At 44.1% G+C, this 22,617-nt stretch overlaps 2 protein-coding genes across 2 annotated transcripts in view; one reads left to right on the forward strand and one right to left on the reverse strand.

Annotated features, from left to right (window-relative positions):
* The window catches only part of LOC122387757, a 37,830-nt gene extending 33,964 nt beyond the window's left edge, over positions 1–3,866 (forward strand). The window contains exons 5-8 of the mRNA XM_043378206.1: positions 2,586–2,633; positions 2,829–3,048; positions 3,401–3,524; positions 3,720–3,866. Coding sequence (XP_043234141.1) covers positions 2,586–2,633; positions 2,829–3,048; positions 3,401–3,522 — 390 coding nt within the window. The 3' untranslated portion in view covers positions 3,523–3,524; positions 3,720–3,866. The remainder of the gene's footprint in view (positions 1–2,585; positions 2,634–2,828; positions 3,049–3,400; positions 3,525–3,719) is intronic.
* The window catches only part of LOC122387764, a 146,585-nt gene that overhangs the window by 115,061 nt on the left and 8,907 nt on the right, over positions 1–22,617 (reverse strand). The gene's annotated exons all lie outside the window — the stretch shown is intronic.

The raw sequence follows: 22,617 nt of genomic DNA on the forward strand, positions 1-22,617 counted from the left end.
TTACCCCCTGTTATCTCCCGAACTAATGGTCCGATTTGGAAAATTCAAACCCCAATCGAAAGCTCTCATCACGAACTACTAAAAACATGTACTTAATTTAAAGTTTGAGGTCAAGGTCAAGGTCAGGTCAAGGGTACAAATTGCAAGTTTCTACAGTATCGGCCTTGCACCGTAGTTGCCGAAGAATGGAGTCATGAACTGAGACTGATCGCCCAAAACGTGTTCTTAGGCTACCAAGACAATATTCGTTGCATACAATATCATTCAGAGGTCAAGGTCAAGGTCAGGTCAGGTCAGGTCAGGTCAGGTCACCAAAAAACAAAATATAGAAAAGGGCATGTGCGACACATGTTTTATTGGTCATTTTACTCATAGAATTCAATAGGCACACTCAATAAGTGATATGGACCACCTCTGGATGAATTTCAGGTCGAGGTCAGGCCAAGGTCAGGTCAAGTGAGGTCAAATTTTGAAGTTGGTTGTTAAGGCCTAAAAAGGTGTCTATCTGATGCAGTTTTTCACGGTGAATCGAATGGTGCTACTTTTGTTTCCGTGCGAGGTCTAGAACTTCCAAAAAAGTCATTTTTCAAAAAATTTGTGTGTCGTGACGTCATAAAATTTTGAATAACTCCCACATTTTTGAACCGATTCTTCTAAAATTTGGTATGTAGGTGCACATAGACCACTTCTCTAACATATATTCCGGTTTTTTCGATAGACTCAAAATTTTGGATTTTATATGATTTTCCCAAAAAATCAGTTTTTTGAAAAAATTTAGGCCAAAATCCAAAGTTTTTAAAAAACCGAGATAGCCATTTGATAGACAAAGTAAAATTACGTATAACCTTTTTTGTTACGTCTTGATTCCTTTAAAAATGAAGATGTTAGCGGCGTTTGAACTTTTGCCGTTTTTGAGGCGAAAATGGCGAACATGACGTCACTAAAACGTCAATTTCTCAAAAATTTTCCGACGGATTTCGCTCAAATTTTCAGGGAACGTGTCAAATTGATGTAAGAAAAGGTACTGAAAGTTTGGCGGCGCTGCGCGCCGCCGTTTTTGAGATATCGCAAAAATTCGCGAGGGGGGGGGGTAAAATTTACCCCCCCCAGCCCCGCGCGGGTTAAAGAGAAGAATATTATATGCCGAAACCCAGATAACCTCTTTTTGGAAGTAACTGGTCCTCGCAGATGTGTCTTATATTGCTTAATAACCCGATTCTGTAAATCAGAGTTTGTAGTGCGATTTTCAAAAAATAAAATAAAATATTTGTAGAAAGATTACCATTTTTGTTTTTTTCCCAGTCGAAAGGAAATTGACGGAACTTTATTTCTGAGCAAAAATAATGGCAAATTTTAATGTACTAGGGGGGTAGCCAGAAAGTTTAAAAATTGATGACGTCACAGCTAAAAATCAAAATCATTTTTTTGAAAATCCGAGATGGCCAATTAATTGCCCATTTCACCACGATCACAACGATGCAAAGGTTTAATGCATTTCCTTCATTACTTTAGGAGATATAGCACCTCAAAAATCACTCTGCAGAGTGACCTCGTCAAAATGCCCGGGGCTACATCTCCTAAACCGCTGACCGTAGGGGCCTGGCGTTGTCACCATTGACTTCAGGGCATAAGAGAACCCTATAGACAAGATTTCATCAAAATCAAAAATGGTCGGGTGTTAGGCCTTGGTCGATCTATCGTGGAATGCCCCTAATATCGCAAAAAAAAAATCAAAAATGGGCCTGGAATAGTGCCTTTTTCGCCTAAAAGTTTATCGGTTTTTAGATATGTATAACAACTGTAGTGGGCTCACCTGCAAACAGGCGTCGGGCAACAATCGCGAATGCGGCGCACTTGTGACAATAAGCAGAGGTCATTATAGTGTTACGACCATACGACGTACGGGAATGAGTTATCAGCTGTCTAATCGTAGACAACACAATGTCGAGCCTTAAACTGTAAGCCTGTATTGGTATTGTTTCTTAAATTTGGCTGTCGAACATTAATTTGTGGTTTGAAATATGATTTTATGTAAAATAATTGATATGAAACAGCCGTCTCTTAAGTTATGACCCCATTACACCACACGCAAGTGGCAGAAATGACAATGATCAGCTGACGCATTTTTCTTGGCCGAAGTCAGAGCGCGCGGCCCGACGCACCACGCGTATTTGGAAATTCCGACCTCGACGAGCATCAGAAGCCACCTAACAGGCGTGTTCGAAACCGCAGGAGATGATGATGAACGGGTTTATCGAAACTTGATTGGATGAGCCTATCGGTAATAGCGATTTAAGTGTGTGCATTTATTGTTCATAGTGGTGTGAAATGTGGTTGGGGTACGACCGACAACCCGTCGTGGCGAATTTCGCACTGGGGTACTCAAAATTTGAAGAATTTAAGACGTTTCCATAAGTTTTGAAGGTATGGATAAGTTCTAAAAATCCGGTTCTCCTTATCCGGGTCATTAACTCCATATGGTCCAAGAAAGCTGGCACACTACCTTTAAGCTCATATATGTTGTAATGATTTCGATGCCGTGCTCCTCGCATTGTTGGGTGACACCGAATGTGACTGATTTTCAGCCCAGAAGTGCGGACGCAAGGCCGGGAATCCGGGACAGCGAGAGCATCGTAAGTATGGTTTTCGATCTAGGACTGTTTCGGCTTGAAGCGTCGTAGCATCAATGCAAGCCGTTTGGCAACATGTTAATTGGCTACATGCACTATTTTCTAAGTTTCTAGGTACAATTAATTGTACCTATTTCTAGATTACCCTGCTATTGAACACTGAATGTGAGTCGTAAGTAAAGACGTGATGTTTTTCAGGAACTTGGTCCAGGGGGCACAAGGCTGTCCTTGGCCACGTATCGGTCGATTCCGTGGAAACACCCCAATAAGAACAAGACCGTGAGGGAGATATTAGTGTCAGTTTTCGGGATGGAGGTTCTTGCTAAGTCATCGATGACGGGCAAGCCATCAAACGCGATGTCGCTGAATAAGCCAGCGAAGAGGCCTCTAGACAGAGTGAAGCTGGACGACGTGATCCGTAAGTGTACTTTTGCAGGAACAATGACATGCTATTTACGTTTCATTGTGCTCCGGTCGCTATCTTTAGTGCGTGTTGTTGGGTTCCCTAGGCCCGTAACCAGTGTGAACATCTCCGCGTGGTAGCTAAAGCAAAACACGCCTGGTTGGGCCCCCGTCCGTCTAGACGATGACCACTTTTCTGGGTAGATTAGGACCAGGTGCCGCTCTTCACGGACCAGTCTCTCCACGTCTAGGCCGCGCATTGTGAAAGGGTTGCTAGGACGTCCAGGGCGGCCGTCCTCTCCTCTGCATTCGCACCATCTCTCCACGACTTTCTGTTCGAATTCTTAACGCCTCATTTTGCCTTTCAGATGCTTGTAAGCGTAAGCTGGGCATGAGTACTGGCGAAGTGCAGAAGCAGGTTACAGCGGTCTGTAATAACTGCGCCAAGGTGCGGAGCCGAGCCGGCTCTACTCGTCAGGGCGCTCTTTAAGGGTACGTAATTGATCACTGATAAATTGTTTTAGCCCGTTTAAATCTTCAGCCACAACAAAAGGTGCAAGGGCTAAATTTTATCGATCAATAACATCAAACGCAGGGCTCAAAAGGTTCGCTTGTTTAAACAGTGGTGGTGTGTCAGGTGCATGAGAAATGGAATATCATCGTTAGTAATTTTCCATTTCTTTTCAGGTTCTTCTGAAACGCCAGTCTCGCTGCAACAGCCCCGCTAGCTGATCCAGCCAGTGTGTGGACACTGACATCTAGTGCCTTGAAAATGGGGTTTACATGACATGAGCATGAGCTTTAGCTTACATGAGCTTTATACAAAATACAGATTGTCATTGGTTACCCTTATCTTTGCAATCAGACGTTCAAGCAACCGCATTTGTTATTCCTTATGGGTCATTGCTATGCATATTTTCAGGGATTTTCAGGCGTGATCCGCCGGAAATCCAACGATATGCAGTAAGATCAAACGAATGAACGACTTTTTGCGTGAATCTATATGACTACATAGGTATACAACATTAACTTTTTGCAGCCCTAATGATTTGACCGGGTTGCACCTGTAAAGGACGTTTCTACATGCCTTTATGTATTTCTTAAATCACAATTAAGTCTAGGGTTGTGATAGCGTTTCTAGTATACAGGGCTGTTGAAGCACGCCTGCATTTTATGACTGTCCTATAGGATTCTTTAAGGACTTTGTCGGTGTCCTATACTATAGGAGACCGGCAAAATCCTATAGGGCCTATAGGATTTTGCCGGTCTCCTATAGGACTCGTACATGATATTTCTATAGGAATATTCAGGAGTTCTATAGGACTCCTGATCAGGATTAAAATCCTATAGGACACCGACAAAGTCCTATAAGAATCCTATAGGACAGTCATAAAGTCCTATAGTATGCCTATAGGACAACCACAAAGTCCTATAGGATACCTATAGGACAACCACAAAGTCCTATAGGATACCTATAGGACAACCACAAAGTCCTATAGAATGCCTATAGGACAACCACAAAGTCCTATAGGATACCTATAGGACAACCACAAAGTCCTATAGGATGCCTATAGGACAACCACAAAGTCTTATAGGATGCCTATAGGACAACCACAAAGTCCTATAGGATACCTATAGGACAACCACAAAGTCCTATAGGATGCCTATAGGACAACCACAAAGTCCTATAGGATACCTATAGGACAACCACAAAGTCCTATAGGATGCCTATAGGGCAACCACAAAGTCCTATAGGATACCTATAGGACAACCACAAAGTCCTATAGGATGGCTATAGGACAACCACAAAGTCCTATAGGATGGCTATAGGACAACAACAAAGTCCTATAGGATTCATATTAAAAGTCCTATAGGACAATGCGTCTTATAGGTATCCTATAGGTATCCTATAGGTATCCTATAGATATCCTATAGGTATCCTATAGGATACCTATAGGATACCTATAGGACTATTCCGGAAAGTCCTACACAATTTCTATAGGACTGTCCTATAGGATTGTATAGGACTTTTTTGCTAGGGAACGCTCGCCGCCAAACGAGAGGATGAGCCTTGCACGTGCAGACCGGAGTGGATGTGCTACGAACTGACGTGCACGCACTCTACTAACCGCTCTCTAGCGGTGTGCCAAATTTGAGTGCAATCGGTCCGGCCGTTTTCGAGATCTGGAAGCGGCACCCTGCACGCGCGCTGGTGCAACCTGGGTCCCAATTGACTTGTGCACGGCACCCTATTCGCCGGTCTCTAGAGGTGTACCAAATTTGAGCTCAATGGACCCAGCCAATTTCAAGATCTGGAAGCGAACCCTGCACGTGCGCACGTGCAGCTGCATTCCAAACGTGGCACATGGAAATACATACTAACTGACTGGTGCAAGGCACCCTAATAACCAGTCTCTAGCGGTATGCCAAATTTGAGCACAGTAACTAGGTCCAGCAGCTCTTGAGATCTGGAAGCGTCAGCCTGCACGTGCGCACGTGCCAAATGGGTCCCATCTGACCTGTGCACGGCACCCTACTCGCTGATCCCTAACGGTGTGCCAGCTTTGATTACAATCGGTCCAGCCGTTCTCGAGATCTGGAAGCGTCACCTTGCCCGTGCGCACGTGCAGCGGCACCCCAACCGTGACACCTCGAAATGCATTGCCCGGCGGGTGCCTACACAGATGCCAAGTATCAACCACAAATCGTCAAACTAACCACAGAGTTATTAGACTTGTTACCGAACTGACACCTCTTCGTTTTGCACGTGGCACAAGCATTAGGGGTCACCCATACGCATCGAGAATAGCACACTACGTGTAAGAAAGGAAGAGGCCTTAGGGGTGCCTTATTTTAGGAACGCTTGGGGATCATCAGTCATAGTAGCACCATACACGCACAATGCAAGAGGAGTCGCAATACTTACGAAAAACTTAGACGTAGAATTCGGAGAGACAATGATTGATGAAGGAGGAAACTTCATCATTACAAAGGCAAAAATCCAGAAAGAATTCGAATTATGTCTGGTAGCAATTTACGGCCCGAATACAGACGAGCCCAATTTCTTCGAACTTTTGAGCGAGAGCATTAATGCAACCATAGAGGACGCAGATACACCAGTCGTTATCGGGGGTGACTTTAATGTAACTCTAAATCAACAGTTAGATAACTTTAACTATAGAAGAGAAAACAACACTCGAGCTAGAGAAGCAGTAAAAGCAATGATGGTACAAAATGAATTGATAGACATATACAGAGAAAAAAATCCTGAAAACCGAAGATATACTTGGCGGGTTGGAAACCCAATAGTAAAGCAGGCGAGACTGGATATGTTTCTTACTAGTGCTGCTCTGGAAAGTTATGTTGATGAGGCGGACATTCAACCAGGTTATAGATCGGATCACTCTATTATTACATTGACGGTGGACTTCTCAAAGCAGCCGAGGGGAAGAGGACTCTTTAAATTCAATGCATCATTGTTAAGAGACAAAAATTACGTCAAAATGATAAAAGATACGATTAAGAGTACGGTAGTAGAATACGCTCTTCCCGTATACGCACATGACTACATTTTGGAGACCTCAACAAAGATAGAAATGACAATTGATTCATCTTTGTTTTTTGAAACTCTGATGCTGACGTTAAGAAGAGAAACAGTCTCTTTCGGCATTAGGAAGAGAAGGGAGGAACGAAGGCGAGAAAACCAATTGGAAAGAGATATACTTCTTTTAGAGAAAGAGCTTGACGCTTTAGGTACTCACTCATTGTACGATCAGATACAAAACAAGAAAAAAGAATTGGAAGACGTAAGGAGGATCAAGTTGGAAGGGAGTTTGGTTAGGGCGAGAGCTGTATGGAGGGAAAATGCGGAAAAACCAACAAAGTATTTTCTTACATTAGAAAAAAGGAGGTACGAAAGTAAGAGGATACCATGCATCAGATCGTCAGCAGGCTGCACAAGGAATCAAATAGAATTTCTTGATCTATTCCGTAGATTTTATCAAAAAAGGTTCAAAAGTGAGGATGAGTTTTTAGAGGGAGTTAATTACGATGAATATCTATCAAACATGGATATCAAAAAAGTAAATGACCATGACAAGCTCAATCTAGATAAGCCGTTGAACATGCAAGAATTAGGATCAACGCTACAGAGGATGAAAAATGGAACGTCTCCAGGTAGTGACGGTTTTTCCGTAGAGTTTTATAAATTCTTCTGGGCAGACATAAAACACTTTTTTCATGCTATGGTAGTTGAGAGTGCCACAAAGGGTACAGTTCCTCTAACTTTAAAAGAAGGAATAATCGTGTTGTTACCTAAGCCAAATAGACCCAGAGATTTGATCAAGTCATATAGACCAATAACACTCCTAAATACTAGCTACAAAATCATTTCAGGTGCTATTGCAAATCGATTAAAACTCGTGCTAGGAGACATAATCGAGGATTGCCAGTCTGCCTATTTAAAAGGGAGATTTATTGGGGACAATATCAGGATGATTTACGACGTTATCCAACTCTTGAATCAAGAACAAAAGAACGGGGTCTTAGTAAGTCTGGATATAGAAGCAGCTTTTGATTCAGTCAGTTGGACTTTCATTAAAAAAGTCCTGGAGCAGAAAAACTTTCCGCATAGTATTACACATTGGTTCAACACACTGTATGCTGGAGCTTTTTCCAGAATTTTGTATAATGGTCATTTGTCGAGTAAAATAATGCTAACAAGGTCTTGTAGACAGGGGGATGCGCTAAGTTGTTACTTGTTTATTCTTGTGATGGACGTTTTAGCGAAAAAGATTCGAGGAAATGCAGCTATCAAAGGAATTAAAATAGACAATGAGGAACACAAAGTGCTCATGTATGCAGACGATACGATTTGTTTACTCGAACCAGAGAAAACAAGCATGATGGAACTCTTCCAAGAGATAGGATGGTTCGCGAAGTATTCGGGACTAAGTCCAAACCTCGATAAGACTCAAGCTATGTGGATAGGGAAGACATGCAGAGAAAATCGTTTTCTTCAGAGAAATTTAGCTGTAAAGTGGAGTGAAACGATTAAAGTCCTAGGGGTCACTTTCGATAATGAACTGCAAAAAGTAACAGAACTGTACACAGAGAAGGTAAAGGAAATCAAAAGAGAAATAACGAAATGGAAGTTCAGAAACGTATCACTGGAAGGAAAAGTGGTAATAATAAAATCGATGCTGATCTCCAAGATTAGTCACCTGCTCACAACGCTCCCTGACCCATCAAAAAAAATTATCAAAGATCTTAACAAGACTCTTTTCAGCTTTCTGTGGCATGGAAAAGGAGAAAAAATCAAACGGGAGTCTTTGATGAAAAACCATCTCAACGGAGGAGTGGACATGGTTGATTTAACAAGTTATATGAGAGCCTTGAAGCTATCTTGGATTAGGAGGTGCATTGTAAAGCAAGGAATATGGAACGCAGTTGCACAGAAAAGTACGGGTAAAAATATATATTTCTGGCAAATGGGTCAAACAGCTTTGAAAAGAAAGGCATCTCGTACTAAGAATCTATTCTGGAGAGATGTGATGATAGCATTAGCAAATTTCAGGGAAATATGCTCACAGAAGCTAGGTGTCGAGGAGCTAAACTCCACAGCTATCTTTTTTTCTGATACTACTAAGTTCAAAACTTCATGGATTGAAGAATGGTATGTCAAAGGCATCAGATCGTTGAATGACTTATTAAAAACAGATGGATCTTTACTAGGTTTTGAGGAATTAAAACGGACCTACAACATTACAACCACTTTTCTGGATTATGCAACACTAATAAGTAGCTTACCTAGAGAATGGAAGGAATCGGGAGAAAAGGTGAAGTTATTTGGACCAAGTATAGATCCATTAATAAGCTTGATTATTTCTAGAAACACGGGTACATCACATTTAAAAAATGTCTTCAGACAGGAAAGAGTGAGAGATGTCAGAAACATATGGGAAATGTCCTGGGAGAGAAGGCTGGGTCAAATCGATTGGCAGCAAATATACAGAAGTCTCAGGGGCACTCCACAGCAGTATAGAGCAGTTAGGTATAAAATCATTACAAGAACAGTAGGAACAAACAGCTTTCTCAACAAAATTGGATTAATGGGAACCGATTCATGCAGTTATTGTACGGAGCGTGAAAATATAGAACATAAATTCTGGTATTGTTCGAGGATTAAGGCTTTCTGGGACAATGTTGAAGCGTGGTTGACCAGAATTCAGATAAGCACACCAGAAAGGATAACCAGGGTGAAGGAGGTAATTCTAGGCGGCACAGAAAATGCGATTATAAACCATATTGTTAGTGTAGGCGTGTACATGATTTACTCTGGGAGGAGACTTTCGGTAGACACACTTATAACCATACTTACGATAGATCAGACAAGTGAGATGTATTGGGCAAAGGTGAACAATAAAATGAACTCTTTTAATGCTAAGTGGTCGACAAGAATAGGTCAGAGAAGGGGCGAAACCAACTGGCTCCTTGGCTCGCCTCGGCCCACAGAGCATACCGCAAATATATGATGGTGTGTGTGTGTGGTTCACGGTAGAGTTCTGCACGGCTGCAATTTTCCACAGCCTAGCCGCCCCGCAGCCGTGGCTCCACAGCCACAGCCGCCCACAGCCGTGGCAAACTGTGGGCAGCCAGCCGTCAGCCGGCCGTGGATACTTTCAATGAAATGCAACCAAATAGTATATAATAGGTTGTTTTTAGTTGAAACATATAGCCAAAAGCACATTGCAATGGGCTATAGATTCTCAAGCTCATGAAGCATCATAGGTTAAGTGGTTGTGTATCTGGCTTTAGGCCGAAGGCCTGAAGCCTGATGCGCAACGCATGCCTACACAAGCCCTTGCAAGGGGTTAAGAAAGATGGGTAGGTACCTACATCAACAGAAAACATAAACAACGAACCAGAATAGAAGCACTAGCAGTGTGGACATCTAATGCCAAATCCTGAAGCATGGTTGTAGGACAGAACAACAGACCCTGATGCTTTTCATTATCAATGTTAGGTATGGAAAATGAAACTCAAGTTGATGGACTGTCAAACAGTGATTGTCTCAAGGCTATAGAACTCCGATTGTCTAGTAAAAACTCTTGCTTCTTTCTTACCTTGCATATTTTCTGGGGTGTGATATGCCAGACTTGAAGCAGCCTTCTGGGCAAGTCTCAAACTAATTTGATATGCAAGGCATCAAAACACTAGTGAGCATCCAAGAAAGAAAAACATTCTTCTATTTTGATTTTCCAAATAATGATCTTCGCTCAAATCCCCAAGGACGTGCGACAATTACCTCTTTTAATCAAAAATTTTACTTGAGTTTTTAATGACGTCAATAGCAATGAAGTGGCAATAAATTGTTTTGTTTCACTATAAACAGCCATAAAAATTAAAATTAAGAAATAATAATGCTATACAGTCAAAAAATTGCTCTCAAATAAAGAGTAAGTATCAAATTTTTACATTTTCAGAAGAAGGCGTCATTTTATTAGTAAAGTCAACAGCTCGCGTAAGAAATATTGTGTTCAGGGTTTTCACCGTCATGTGAATTTTGTGTTCAGGGTTTTCACCATCATGTGAATTAACCGTAAGTAAGGTTCATGTTCACTATAATATAATTCCATTGGCTTCGTTGATCAGCATTTTCTGTTAGCGGTCACTCACACACCAGTTAGAACATAAAGCGCCAGTTTTATATTATGTAATTGGACTTGCCGAAAATCCAGAAATACATCTAAGAGTTATTTTAGATAATATTTTATGAAGCCTTTACCTGCCTTTACCTAGGCGTGATTTCTTTTTCTATTACCTGAAAGAATTATTTAACGCTCGTCTTCAATAGCTGTAAGGTGCTCTCCTAATGACCAGGTGAGATTGATTTGAGAGGGATGTGACAATGCAACATGCTGCATTTTCTGAAACTGTCAAGCTCTTGATGATGAAGGAACAATTGGTACCTATAATTAGTATTCTGTACCAGAGTGCAAACTCCCCTACAACAAATGGTAAAACCATTACAGGTTTTCAAAGGCTTTACCACTTTCAATGTTGCTGGGCATCCTTTGCATGATTTTTACAGGCTAGACTGCTTATCAGAATGTGAGATTAAGGATTTAAAATTTTATATTTGAGTACTTAAGATTGAGCTTGAAATCTCACAGCCGTGGCCACAGCCGTAGCCGTGTTCTTGGAGATATTTGCAGCCGCCCCGGCCCACAGCCGTGGGGCTGCAGCCAGCCGCGGCTGCAGCCGGCCGGTGCAGACCTCTAGTTCACGGTGATTGTATAAGAACTGTATGGAAAAAACTGCAAAAAATCAGCCACCGCTCCCATGACCCATCCGGGCCAACCCGGGACCGGCCTCTTTGACTGGGGCCGGTCGGCCGGCCGGGCGTGCGAGGCGCCGGCCCTACCAGTCGACGGCTCGCATGCCCGGCCGGTGGATAGGGGGCGCCGCCCGCGATACCCCTTCGCCGGGCGGCGCGGGCGGTGGCTGATGGCCCGCCTGGAGCGCCGGGGAGGTAACCCACAGCTCTCCCCGGCTGGGGAGGTATCCCCCAGATCTCCCCGGGGCCGGGGCGTTTTCTTTAGTCCATGATGGGACAACGCCCCGGCTTGGCCAGGCGGGCCACACCACGTCGCGTGGTGGTGGCGGCGAGCTATAGGTATTTTTATAGCTCGGCCGCCGCCCAGTCAAAATGCAGCTGAAATGTGGCTTCCGTTTGTGTGTATATTGCCAACACTGTATGTATATGCCAGCGTGTACGCTTGCCAAATATTACTCGCACGTTGTGGGGGTTTTGAAAGCCCTATTGTGTCGGTGCATATCAGGCGTTTGCGAGTTTAAACGCCTCAATCTGGGGCGCTCGTTTAGCATAGACGGAAAATCGGCGTCAGAAACCCTGACAGAGATTGTCCTTGTTGGGCTGGAGAGCCTTCGATTATTATAGATGTACTTGTGTCATATTTGTACGATTTGTCAATAAACGTGAAAAAAAAGGAAAAAAAAAAGGAAGAGGCTATCCCACACAAAAGACCGCGAGTGAATCGGTCAAGCGGTTGTGGAGATATAAGCTTTGCAAAGGCGCCCCCACGGTGGCCGACTGCTAATATTCAGCGATTATCAGCGTCGCGTCCGCACACGGGAGGTATCCCCGTCACCTGTTCGTATACTCTAATGTGGTTGGGTTCAAGTCGCAGTCGAGCCCTGCTTTTTACAACCTTTCTTAAAAACCGCACATCGTGCAGTGACGTTCTATACATCGTTGGAAAGAGCATTGCAAGTTGTATATTCTATTAACTTTTCACTTTTATATATCTGCAACGTAAAAAGTTATAAAGCAACAAAGACGCTCCCATTGACATTCCATGTTAAAAACTAACATTTTTAACAAGCTTTAAAAGAAAAAACGATTTTGCACAGCTTAACCCGCGACCGCCTGGGGGGTCGAATTCGCCCCCCCCCCTCCGTTTTTCTTGAATAATCCATGAACCGCTTACGCTATCAACTTGAAACTTGGCATACCTTCTCCCCCATCAATTTGACGTCCCCTGTGTAATTTTTAAGTTAAATTTTCCAAAAATATTTTGAGATATATCGATGTTAGTGATGTAACTACATGACGTTTTCAGTCAAAAAGTGGTAAATGTTTAAAAAGCCGCCAAAAATCAAGGTTTAAAGCAAATTGCAAATTAAGGATATGAATAGACGCAGCTCAACGAGTTCTTTAAAATGGCTATCTCGGATTTTCCATAAAATGCGTTTTTTTACCCCTAAAAATTCAAAAATCTATTTTTTTTTAACAGCTTATAAAATCCAAAATTTTGAGAATTTCCAAAAAAAAAAACGAAATATATGTTATAGAGCTCTATTAGAACATTAGATGTTCCAAATTTCAACTTTCTATCTTAATTTTTGATCCCCAGATTGCAAAAAATAGCTCCAACATGCATAGGGCATAGTGACGTCATGAGCATTTTCGTGAATTAGAGGCACTTCTGAACATCGCATGTGAAAACAAATGGCTCCACTAGATTCCTGGGACAAAGCTGGTCTAGAAAAAATGCATTTTTATGTCAAAAATAAAAAGTTGAAAAATTGTCGCCGTTCGCCGACCAAGTCAGTCGGTGACACACCAGAGAAATAAGCTAAAATTAGAGCGCTCTATTTACTGCTCCCGCTTCTTCACCGCCTCCCATAGGGTCCTGTGTTGAGCTGGTGTCGAGGCTCTAAAAACGACGCCGATTTTTGTACCCTTCTCACGAAAACCGCTCGGACCGCCTGGAAACTAATTGCTCCGCTCTAAAAAATTCATGGTCGACGGGAAAATGAACGAGGAAAAGATTGGTCCTGAAATAATTCTGAACTCCCTGTAGAACATATCGAAATATGGCTGCAAACTAGGAGCATGTCAAAATCGACAAAACAATACAAATAAACTTACCGGGATTTTTTTTTTATTTTCCATGCATCTGTATATGAAATCAGTCGGTTTTTCGGAAAGATCATCTTCTGTTTAATAAATAATTCCACAAATGCAATCGAGAAAAAAACAATTTCTGCTGTGACAGCAGTTTTGGCATTGTGCCAGTAGTGTGGCGTGCGCGGTGCTGGGTGGTCGTGGGGGCGGAATTGTGAGTATTTGTGGTGTTTTAAATGGTCGATGGCCATTGGAACCAGCTTTATATTATTTCCTACCAATTTTTGCATCAAATTATTGCTTTGAAAGACCATTGAAACCCGTTATCTCTTCATGAGACGCGATCATATTCATCGTCGACGAAAATGGCGCGGGACTCGATGTGCATTTCGATCGAAATAAATCGTAAATTAAACAATATTCGATGATAAGTATCATATTCTAGTAACACATTTTCATAAAATAAGGCATAAACTTTGCAAGGAAGTCAACATTGGATAATTGGATTCTTATTTTGCTGAAATATCCTTGTAGTAGTCAAATGGCTCAATTGTTAGATAAATATAAGTATATGTTTTGGCTTTATGTTTGCTGTGAAACCACCCAGCCACTTGCTGGGTGGTTTTCTGATAATTACCTGATAATTATTTCTCCTTTTCCTGAAAAGAAACTATTTTTTTTTTCAAAACAACCCATTTTTAGGAAAGGCGGCTTGTTCATTGACGTTTCATGTTCTTGTTTTGTTATCGCTGGCAGTATTTTAATACAATAAATGCAATATGAATTTTTTGCAATAATAAAACCTAAGATAAACTTAAGTTAATGCGTCAATCAAACACCCAGCAGAAAGATTGTGAGTCCTTGTGACGTGAAGTAGAATATTCTGTGAGTGTGTTTTATAGAATATGCCACATTTTAAATAGATTCATTATTTGACACTGATAGCTGAGTATGTGAATTATGCCACAATATAATTTCATTTTCTGGTTTTGGAACAGCCGGCAGTATTTTACTCCAACAAATGTAATTATAAAAGTTTAATAACAGCCAACAGAAGGGGCTGTTTCAGCAGATAATGTTTCTACCTTATGCATTACCTTTTCTTCTGCAGGACCATGCTTCCGCTGGGTGGTCGACGTTTGCCTCCTGAAGAAGTTGAGCAACATGAAGACCACCAGATGAGGTGTCTGCAGTTCATGTGGAACTCTGCAGAATACAAGTGTTATGCCAACCACAACCAAAGTGCTGTGATCATGGAGGCATGAACCTCATGACACCACTTCAAATTTGCAGTTGTACCAAAGTGTGATTCAAACCACCTGTGGCATCTCACTCAATGCGTGAACAGTGTGATCATTGTGCAGTGTTCAGCTGCACCTAAGACATTTATTAGTGACTTGTTTTGCAATTAGCCACCAAAAGCATTTTTGGGCTGGCCGCTGTAATTTGTTGTGCACTGCGCAATAGTGGTAGTGTTTTGTCACTTGTCAACTTGTCAGTTGTGCATGTTGCATGTTTCTCTCCCCTCGGCCCTCATTATCAGTTAAGTGGTGAATTGGCATCACTCAATCTCCCCAGATCTCCATCGACTGTCTGTCAACCACCTAACTTGAGACAGTATTTGCTGATAGTGTCAGAAAAGAAGTGAGTCTTTTCAATATAACGAAAAAATCTCAGTATGAGCGGCCCGGCCCGGCCCGGCCCCGCCTGTAAAGCTTTTGAGAGGCTTATATCTCAGCAACCGCTGGACCGATTGGCCTGCGGTCTTTTTTGCTGGGTAGCCCCATTCCTTCTACCCCGTAATTGACTACTTTTGACACATCTCAGTGACCGTCGTGGCACGTGCCACGTGAAAAGTCAAGGGTGTTCAAGCTGTTTTGCAAAAGTAGTGATTTTGAGGGGCCCATATCTCAGCAGCCGCTTGGGCGATTGTCTTGCGGTAATTTTTGTTGCGTAGCTGCATCCCTTCTACCAAAGGTCGGATATTCTTGATCTATGTGAGGGACCCCCACTGCACGTGCAAAATGCAAAAAGAAGAGGTGCCAAATTTGTTCCCATTTCAGTAACTCGGTAATTACTGGGGCGATTTCGCTGAAACTTGGCATACAGGTAGGCACCCACCAGGCAATGCATTCCCATGTGTTGCGGTTAGGGTGCTACTGCACGTGCGCACGTGCAGGGGGCGTTTCCAGATCTCGAGAACGGCTGGGCCGATTGCGCTCACATTTGGTACACGGCTGGAGACCGGTTAGTAGGATGCCGTCCAAAAGTCATTTTGGACCCCGTTTGCACGTGCGCACGTGCAGAATGCCGCTTCCAGATCTCAGGAATGGCTGGGCCGATTGCGTTCAAATTTTGCACACCGCTAGCGACCGGTTAGAAGGGTGCTTTGCACAATCCCGTTGGAACTACCCTCTCCCCCTTCCGCATGTGCAGGGCTCACTATCTCGCTCGCTCGTTCTTCGCCCAAAAGACGTTTTACTGGTTGTAGACATTTTTAGGAATATGAGCTCCGTTTCATGCATGTTCCAGTGGTCATTTTGTGACATGTCCCATAGTGTAATAAATGGAAACTGTTGTTCCCTTTTGAAGGTACTTACGGATGCAGAAAGCATTGGGCCTGATTATTAAACGCCCCCTCCTATCAGCGACACACGAAATCGACAAATATCATCCTTTTTAGAACAGGAGGAAACGAAAACTTGTGAACATAGCTGTACCTACAACAGTGCATAAGGAATTGAAATTCTGGGAGTTTTTGAAATTCGGAGAAACTCAAGTTGTCGACAGGTATGCCCCCTTGTACGTCAAAGACCGCCTTAAAACAAACGTCTACAAATGAAGGCAGTATTCGTATGTTCGTTGTAATTGCAGCAGCCTAGCAACATGCATTGCGGTCTGATGGCGAACTCCGGCTTCAGAGTAATCATCCCATATTGTACGTCTTAAGTTGTTGATTTCTATGGCGGTTTGAAATTGCTAGCCACGTCTTATCTCAGTGTGGTGGCCCCGCATTGGCCCACTCGGCCGCTCTAAAATTGACTTATGGAGGAGGATGGTGGCTCTTATTTTAGCTTCTCCGCCGACTGCGGGGAGCGCCGCCGCCGAGGTAGGAGCAGTAATTAGCTTATGTTTGAGACTAATTTCCACGCTTAATTAACATTTTAATTTTATTTTAATTAAATCATGCTAATATTTGACGCATTCTCTTTCTATTGATACCATTCACCGGTCTGAGAAGTATGCCTTGCTGCGTAAGGGCCGATAAAAGATCACGCTTTTATGGGTATCTCTTCAACATGGGGCAGGAGCAATAAATAGAGCGCTCTAATTTTAGCTTATTTCCCTGGTATGTCACCAACTGAAGTGGCCCGCGCGCGCGCCGCCCAGTCCCACGCCGGCCGGGCGGCCTTGGCCCTGGCTTCTGATTGGCTGAGCGGTCCGTGTGACCAGGCGAGACCGTTCGGCTGGGGTTCCGGACAAAAAGTCAAATGATAAAAGGTAAAAGGAAGGTTAGCCAACAGACATTACGTCAAAAGCAAGAAGTCAAAAATCTTATAAGTCAACAGGTAAAAGGTCAACAAAGAGGAAAGTCAAAAGGCAAAAAGTCAAAAAGGATAAAACGTCAAAAGATAAAAAGTGAAATTGCCAAAAAGTCAATGAACAAAAAGTCAACTAGCATAGAAGTCAAAAGTCAAAAAGTCAAATGGACATAAGGTCAAAAGACAAAAAGTAAAAACGGCAAAAAGTCAAATTGTCAAAAAGTAAAAAGGACAAAAGTCGAAAGATAAAAGTGAACAGGACATAAAGTCAAAATCAAAAAAAACAGTTGGTAGGGTGCCGTGCACCGAGGAGCCTGTAGCTCTGCGCGTGCTCACGTGCGCACGTGCACACGCATCCGTCATATCTCAGGAACGGACGGGCCGATTACAATGAAATTTTGTGTGTGATTGGATGCTGACCGTGTATGAGTTTTTCTGAGTTTTTCTACACGGGCGTAGAAACGTCATGAAAAGTGGGTGGGCCACCCTGTCAAGTAGAGTTCTGCACGGCTGCAATTTTCCACAGCCTAGCCGCCCCGCAGCCGTGGCTCCACAGCCACAGCCGCCCACAGCTGTGGCAAACTATGGGCAGCCAGCCGTCAGCCGGCCGTGGATATTTTCAATGAAATGCAACCAAATAGTATATAATAAGTTGTTTTTAGTTTAAACATATAGCCAAAAGCACATTGCAATGGGCTTAAGGTTCTCAAGCTCATGAAGCATCATAGGTTAAGTGGTTGTGTATCTGGCCTCATTTGGGCCTGAAGCCTGATGAGCAACGCATGCCTACATAAGCCCTTGCAAGGAGTTAAAGGGACCCTCCCACCTTAACAATAGATTTGAGTTGAGATAGCCAAAATGGGGTCCCTGGCTCACAATTACCGGTTTCGGCACTCACAACATCGAGAAATGCCTTAAATCAGAAATCTTGAATTTCAAAATTGCAGCATTTTGATTCAGAGGGGCTAATGCATAGGAATACCCCTCTGAATGTGTGACGTCAGCGCAGATATCTAACGATTTTTAAATGTTTGACTAAAACGTTTTGTAGCACGCGGTGGTATATGCTGCTTTGCGCGCAACAAGTGCCGCACTTTCAGCTGCCAAACTATTGCTTCCAAATAAAGTCGCTAGGAACAGCTGGGATCTCCTTGGATCCATCACGGCCCCTTAGAGTCCGTGCGTGGGGATTCGTGGAACTTATTTTTACCGAGTTTGTTTATTCTGGAAGGTGACGACGTCCTCTCAAATCGAGACGAGGGGCCTCGAGTAAAAAGTGGGTGGGCCAAAACACATGGTTGCCCCCCCCCCCCCACCTCGAAAAGTGGGTGGGCACTTGCCCACCTGCCCCCCTATTGTATTGTATTGTATTGACAATTAAAACACTCTCCATATTAAAATGGCTATTCTGAGTGTCGCGTCTGAGTTAAAAGGGGAAAACGAGTTAAAATGCACCCAAATCACAGCACTCAGTAAACATATCGAACCATTCACTCATCCCTAAATACGTAAAACCCACTCGGAAACAGAGCGTTTAAAACTTCCCATAGAGAGGCTCCTAAAATCATGGGGCAGGCGATTATATAACTGGGCGATGCTGTAGAGCAGACGGCGCCTCCCTGCTTCGGTCCTCACGCGCGGGAGAGCCAGATCAGTGTCCCGCCTTGTCGAGCGTGAGCGCAGGGAAGAGTTGGTCAGGATTTGAGAGGATATAGTCTCCGGCTCCCCAGTGCAGCGTATTTTGTGAAGGAAATTGAGTGAGTGGATTTCAAAGAGCTGTTCCTACACCTATGTTTTTCTAGGTCGCGAAGGTGTGCTAATGCACGTGCGCACGTGCACGAGCACACCCAACATTAACAGCTTAAAAACTGGAAGGCCGATTTCGATCAAATTTGCCGGGCGATTAGGGGATAAGACAACAAATTGCATGAATGCGCTGGCTTAAATCCCTCAGAGGCCGGTACATGGACATTAGAGCTCAGTGAGAGCGTGTGTGGTGCCTTCAGTGGCCTTGTGGAGCCGTTAGACATCAACATGGTGCTCTCAGGAGCCGGTGAGTCGTCAGAGTCACCGGTGTGGGGCCTTCAGAGCTCCGGCCTCCGAGATACTGGTGTGGGGCCCTGAAAGGTGTCGGTGTGGGTCCTTCAGATGTACATGTTGCAGGCACTTTAGAAAATCAGTCATTTTGTAAAGGCATTTTACAAAAAGACGGCTGTTTGAAAAATGACTGAACGCAACCAGGCTTTTTTTCAAAATGGCTAGCCATTTTACAAAATGACTAGGCATTTTGCAAAATGCCTGACCAGCATGGAACGTAGAGTACTATGGCCAACAGTTTTTGGACGTCTCCCTATACCCTATAGGTACAGTGGATCTAGTAAGGATCTCCAGACGCAACTAGATGGCGTTGAGCCTTAGTCGAGTCCATGTGATATTCAAGGAGAGGTCACTACCGAGCTGGGCCCGATGGGGAGGTGGGCGGGGGGAGGGGGGCGGGTGGCGAGGTCACGGTGCGGGTGACCTGTCAAACAGCCCCGGCGCGGTGGGACACTGCCGCAGGCAAATGGCGCACCCCAGCGTTGTTCCATATCGCGGTGGTGGGCCGAGCGGCCGGTTAGCTTGGCAGTTGGCTGCTTGGAAGGAAAGGATAATGAGGCATGGGTTTGCTGTGGCCGGCTCATCTACTGTCAACTATGCTATGGTGAACCCAAAGTAATGCAAATGTGACGTTGGTAATGCAGCTGGCAATGAAATGCTAGCGAATGCTCCGGGCGCCCAGTAGCTATAAGGATTAAGATTATTTTGGCCCGAACCTTTTGAAAGAAAGGAATCACAAGGTCAAAGTCCCCGCTAAGCTGAACTTGTTGCGTTGACCCTGCTCTCTACCCTCCGATCAAGCAATTCCTGGTCTATGGCAGAATTAAGAGTCCAAATTTTAACGTGCGTGCGCACATAACCGCGCACGGCCGGTCCCCTCACTGACTTCGCCTGGTAGCGGTCTGCCACCAACCACAACCATACCCGTCAGGAGCCGCTCAAAAACGTCAAGCACACGTCCCGTTTCGAACCCGGACTTTTGCACCCGGGACGTGCGCTCTCACCACATGGCACATGGAGTCCAGCGCTCTACTGACCGAGCTACCGGAACGGACATTTGCCTTGGGGTTTCGCCTCGTGACATTGACAGACGTCAGACACTTTGGCCGAACTTTAGCCGAAACATTGAGCCAGCTGCGCGGGCCGATAGGTGCTCGTAGCGTTGAGGTTACCTGTGAGCTGAATGCGATGTCGTGAGTTCGAGCCCCACTCCCGGGTCTGGTTTTATCTAGACACGAACCAAAACCCTTCCTTTTACTGCAACACAGATAAGCACGATGACATCTTTCCCCAATATCTTTTCCCAACATCCTCTCCAAAAGTCAAAATTATCGCTAATAAATGTTTAGCTAAGTTTCATTTTTTTTAAAGAAAATATTTTTGGTCATTTGTCTGGAGCCATTTCAACTCTATTTTTCTTTTCTGCTTGTTTTCGACCCGATAAAACCCATCAAAACTGAGCGTGCCAAATGAAATATATCTAACTCAAATAACAGTTTAGAAAAGCCTCATCATGCATCATGGAAAGCATCATCCAATTATCGACTGAAGAGTTGCATGCTATGAATACGTCTTAGATTTCAATTATCATTGTTCACAGAGCTGGGCAAGTGCGTTCCTTTAGTGCGTTCCTGCGCTCTTCCGTACGTACGCACCGCCCTTTTTAGGAACGCAAGAACGCAGGAACGCAAAGTTTTTCAAAGGAACGCAAGTAAGAGGAACGCACCACCCGAAATTTTGAAGCGTTCCTGCGTTCTTGCTGAACCACCCGAAAAATCATATTGCTGCCAATGACCTCTGTGTCAAATGTTTGAATCTCAAGTAGGTACGTGTGTTCGCCGGTAGAGGCGCCACTTGTCGGTCGAATCGAGGAAGGCTTGTTTAGATTTAGTGGTGATGTTCACTATTCGATTCGGTTTCAGGCATTAAATGTGTAAAGTAAATATGATAACTTTTACTTAGATACCTACATCTTTCATTTTAAGCAGGTCGTATTTTTGTTGAAAACCCTACGGATGATATTGGTAAAACGTATTTCAGATATTCGATTCGGAAAAGAGATGTCGAGTTGCTTTTCGGCCCCGCGTCGCCATTCTGGATATTCTGTGATCGATTCGCCCCGTGTTTGGTTGGGCCCGCGCCGCGTGGTTCGGCGGTATTTCTTTGTCCACGACTTCGGTTGTGAAGAACACGCCTGAAGTGTTGGACTGGCGCGATTTGCCTACTTTGTCCGCTACAGTGTTGCGTTGCACTGATTTTGGTATGATTTGCTGCTTGGTAGAGCCAGAATACAATACGGGTTAATAGTTTGGGACGCAGGAACGCTAACGCACCGAGCGAAAAAAATTGAGGAACGCTATTCCAGGAACGCACTAACCGCGGCCGGAGGAACGCAGGAACGCTAACGCACTACCGAAAATCGAGGAACGCGCCCAGCTCTGATTGTTCAACATTTTGGGTAGAACTGACGCTGTCTCTGGCTTGCCCGTTTGTTTGATATAATGATTCCCTTCAGTCGCATTCTTGCCGGTTCCACATGAACAGGATACCACCATACCGGAGTGAACGCACCCGCAACCATCATCCCCTCCCCTCAGCCTTGGCGCAGTGGCGGGCGGCACTGGACGGCCCACTCCCGGCGCTACGCACGCCCCATGCGCCGTGATACCGCGTCACTCCCCCTCCCTCCTTCCCCCACAATGACCGGTGACCTCACTTCCCTCGGGATTTGGACTCGCCCTACCCCGACCGTAGCGCCACGTGGTGGCTCTGGAGATCTTAAATAGACCCACTGTACGTGTTCAGCCTGTAGCTGATCGATTTGAAGTTCTGTGATGACGACAATGCTGAGTAACGACCAGGATGAGTTGCAGACTCGGCTGTAGCATAAAGCATTGTTTAGTTAACGCTGTAAAAACTCCCAAGTACATCAACGCCGTTCATGTTCTGCCTGAAACTAGACCTAACAAAACCAAACGGAGACCGGCCCTAGTCAATAGGCAGCCTAGTCAATAGGCAGGCCCGGTTGATGGACAATTACATGTAAACGAATGAGTGTAGTCTTTGTTTGATTGTGCCATTACGGACAAAACTGCATTATGTATTTGGACATTAAAAACACGTTCGAATTTGAAGTCGTTTGTTGACGCTCCAGATCGATCGTTTTAAATCCAGCAGCGTCGCTGACGTGGGGGTTGGAAATGTCGCGGGCCTGCACTTCTCAAAATAGAGGTAGGTATGGACTTCCCACTGCTGGACATAATGCTGGACTCCTCGGTCCACCTACACGCTACCAAAACATATATAATTAGGTACTCGTATCTACAACATGCTGCTCAGTCATTTTGTAAAATGGCTAGGTATTTTGTAAAATGCCTAGGCATTTTGCAAAATGACTGGAGAGTCAGTCATTTTGTAAAATGCCTAGGCTTTTTGCAAAAAGCCTGGAAAATCAGGCATTTTGCAAAATGCCTAGGCATTTTACAAAATGACTGATTTTCCAAAGTGCCTGCAA

Source organism: Amphibalanus amphitrite, unplaced genomic scaffold (assembly GCF_019059575.1).
Source record: "Amphibalanus amphitrite isolate SeventyFive unplaced genomic scaffold, NRLGWU_Aamphi_draft 000297F_arrow, whole genome shotgun sequence".
NCBI classification, from domain to species: Eukaryota; Metazoa; Arthropoda; class Thecostraca; order Balanomorpha; family Balanidae; genus Amphibalanus; species Amphibalanus amphitrite.